Source organism: Entelurus aequoreus, linkage group LG26 (assembly GCF_033978785.1).
Source record: "Entelurus aequoreus isolate RoL-2023_Sb linkage group LG26, RoL_Eaeq_v1.1, whole genome shotgun sequence".
Classification (NCBI taxonomy): Eukaryota; Metazoa; Chordata; class Actinopteri; order Syngnathiformes; family Syngnathidae; genus Entelurus; species Entelurus aequoreus.
The window spans coordinates 15,934,268-15,937,672 of record NC_084756.1 but is presented as its reverse complement, the minus strand read 5'-3'; the positions used below and the strand labels follow the sequence as shown (position 1 = coordinate 15,937,672).

Below are 3,405 nucleotides of genomic sequence, written 5' to 3'. Positions count from 1 at the left end.
GGTTCCGGGGTTGACTGGAGCCTATCCCAGCTGCATTCGGGCGAAAGGTGGGTTACAGCCTGGACAAGTTGAGAAAGACAAAAAAGCAGACAAATAAGACCACAGGGCCAGGGTGACTGAAAAGCATTAAGGGAATGAACAAAGAAAGTAACAATATTGGGTCTAAATTGGCTGTCAAAGTTTTCTCCAGTGTAAACATCAGTCCAAAAAAGGCAACTTACTGTCTTTGACATGCTCACGTGTGAACTTGATGTTTCTGGCCACTGAGTTAATGTGCTTGGTGAAGGCTTGCACTTCTTGGTTTCTGATTTTCACCCATGTGTCATGCACATACCTGCACTAATGACTTGGTGATGTTCCCTTAAAAGAGCTCAGAGCTTTCTTTTCCATGTCCTCCATGTAAAGGTTTGCTAATATTGGGGATACAGGTGATCCCATGGCACAACCATGTTTTTGTCGGTAAAACGTTACCAAGAATTGAAAGTAAATAGTTTTAAGGCAAAGTTCCAGCAAAAGGCAAATCTGTTCTGGGTTTAGTGTGGATCTATCCTGTAAGGTGTGATCACCTAATAGACGTTGCCTCACCGTCTCTACTGCATCCTAGGTTGGAATACAGGTGAACAGGGAGGTGACTTCGAACGAAACTATAGTTTCATTTTTGTCCAGTTTTAGATCTCTGATCTTTGCTACAAAGTCAATTGAGTTTTGGACATGATGTGGAGTTTTGCCAACCAAAAGGTGCTAAAATGTTGGCCACATACTTAGCAATAGTGTATGTCAGAGTTAATGCTCCTGACAATTATTTGGAACGTCTCTCTTATGTCTACGTGACAGTATAATTCACTGCTGCAAACTGCAAACACAAAAATACATAGTTACATGACCACATTAAGAAGTGTGCATTATAATCTGAAATACCAAATAACATAAGAACTGATACATGGGAGGATTTTGTATTTATTGAACTGGCTTGCGGTCACATCTGACAGGAAGTAACTCTGCAATCGGTACGCATTACACACAAATCTCAACTATGACGCAACTGGGACCTTCAAACAGTAACTACAGAAGTTGCACAGATTCGACTTAAAGGCTCTTGCTGAGTTGGCACAAAAAGGTGACTTGAGAAGAAGTACTTTCAAGTAATTGTGCTCAGCGAAGAGCACAAGTGTAGCAAGGCATATTCAGTGTGGAGGAAAGATGCACTTCCTCGCCGTTACAATGTATGGCTTGGAAATAAATCATCAATGAAACATTTAAACATGTTTTTTTTTTTTTTTGACAAAACCAAGCACTAACAATGACACAAAACTACTACACGGTTTACAAATTGTTTGGAAACGTTTGCAGCAAAGAAGAAGGCACAGCAGTTGTGAGTATGAGGAAGTAGAACAAAACATAAAACTCCACCTTTGGTTGTGGTTTTTGAGCACTACCAATTCAATTTTAGGTACAATTGCATCCAGTTTGAACATCTAAAAGATACTTAACACAAAAAAAAAGAGACAAACGTGAGGGTTTGGTCAGCTGGCACACGACACAATCAACTTCCCTTTATGCTTTAACCCCAAACTTAAACTAAATACGTTGTTCCGGATAACTAAAACAAAAACAAAAGTTTGTGTAATGCATGCTGCGGGACTTTGAAGGGAGCAGCAGCTTGTGAAAAAATTAATACTGAATGTACATATATATTTTAAATTAGCTGTGCTGACAGTTGTATAAAAGAATCAGCACTGGAAAAATATGTTCGGCTGTACAAAAACTTTCAAAATTGCTGTTAAATTTTGATGATTTTAGCACAACTTTTTAAATATTATGTAACGAGTGAATGTGGTAAATGCATATACAAACATTTTTAAAATCTTTTTAAAGCAAAATGTCCACTGCCCTACACTTTGAAAGACTCTGCTCTCGGCCATATAAAGACCACGACAAAAGCAAATGCATAATAATGATGAAATAAGCACATTGATTACAAATTCCACAGACGATTGACTCACGAGATCTCGCAAATGGACGCATCAGAGCCGTAACAGAAGACCTCCTCCTTTTACACAGAGCCCCTTTGATGCAATCTGTAAAATACTTCAATTGCTTTTAAACACAAGAGGACGGGAGAGGCACGCGCCATACTCACACACTGTTGTCCCACCTCTGTTACGGCTTTGGCAGCTGGAAAATAGCCACAAAACGGCGATGATAGTCGTGATGTTTCGGGACGGCAGTAGCTCAGCTGCAAGAACTTGGTGTCGGTTCAAAACCCTTCCAAAATATTGGAATTTGGGATTTGTTGCGGTAGGGTTGCTGGTTTACTTCCAACTTTCACTCTTGAAATCTCCGTCTGAGACATGCAAAGGCGGATGCTTGATCCTGTTAGGTGTGTGTGTGTGTGTATGTAGAATTGTAAAATATATAAAAGTGTAACATGGTTTTCCTCGCAGAGAGACAAATGTTCCTTTTAGGATGTCGCAGCAGACTTCGTGCAGGTGAGCGTGCGACCATGGCCAGAGAGACCGTTATCCGGTCTTAGGCGGCGGTGAGACAAAATCCGGATTGTACGCGGGCTGAGCCAGGTAGTCTGGCTGGGCCGGTGGAGCGTGAGCCTGTGGCTGCATGGGAGGTGGCTGCATGGGATGTGGCTGCATGGGAGGTGGCTGCAGTGGGTAGGAGGGTTGTCCGGGGCTGAATGCAGCTTGGCTGTAAGGCATCGGGTTGGGAGGGAAGGCGGGGGGGCCTGCTGGACGAGAGGAGAGAAAAAACATTAGTCCTGCTGTGGTGTGACCACAATGTCGGTTCTGCCAGACAGGGAAGCCATGAATGTCTTTTTCTGGAAGCCACATTACATTGCAGGATGAGCCACAATTAAACAAGCAGTGATTTTATTCTATGTTGAAGCACCCAAACATGCGTAAAGCCGCACTCACCCAGAAACTAAATGGTGCTTCTTAGGGCTGTCTTAGAAAAGTCAACTATTTGACGAGTCTAATTTAACTATCAGTCTAGCTGTCGAATCTTTGGAAAATACACAGTCATGGTCAAAAGTTTACATACACTTGTAAAGAACATAATGTCATGGCTGTCTTGAGTTTCCAATCATTTCTACAACCCTTATTTTTTTGTGATAGAGTGATTGGAGCACATACTTGTTGGTCACAAAAAACATTCATGAGGTTTGGTTCTTTTATGAATTGATTATGGGTTTCATCTTATCATAGAACTTTCCTCCAGAAGGTCATATCTTTGTCCATGTGATGTCAGATGAAACAAAAATTGAGCTGTTTGGCCACAATACCCAGCAATATGTTTGGAGGAGAAAAGGTGAGGCCTTTAATCCCAGGAACACCATTCCTACCGTCAAGCATGGTGGTGGTAGTATTATGCTCTGGGCCTGTTTTGCTGCCA

The 3,405-nt window shown here is 41.8% G+C and overlaps 1 protein-coding gene across 2 annotated transcripts in view; it reads right to left on the bottom strand.

Annotated features, from left to right (window-relative positions):
- Window positions 1-939: 939 nt before the first annotated feature.
- LOC133643235 (protein shisa-4-like) overlaps window positions 940-3,405 on the bottom strand; it is an 18,535-nt gene continuing 16,069 nt past the window's right edge. The window contains exon 5 of one of the 2 annotated variants that reach the window (XM_062037680.1): window positions 940-2,740. In XM_062037680.1, the coding sequence (XP_061893664.1) occupies window positions 2,520-2,740 (221 nt within the window). In that variant the 3' untranslated portion in view covers window positions 940-2,519. The remainder of the gene's footprint in view (window positions 2,741-3,405) is intronic. The other variant, XM_062037681.1, reaches the window with a different exon arrangement.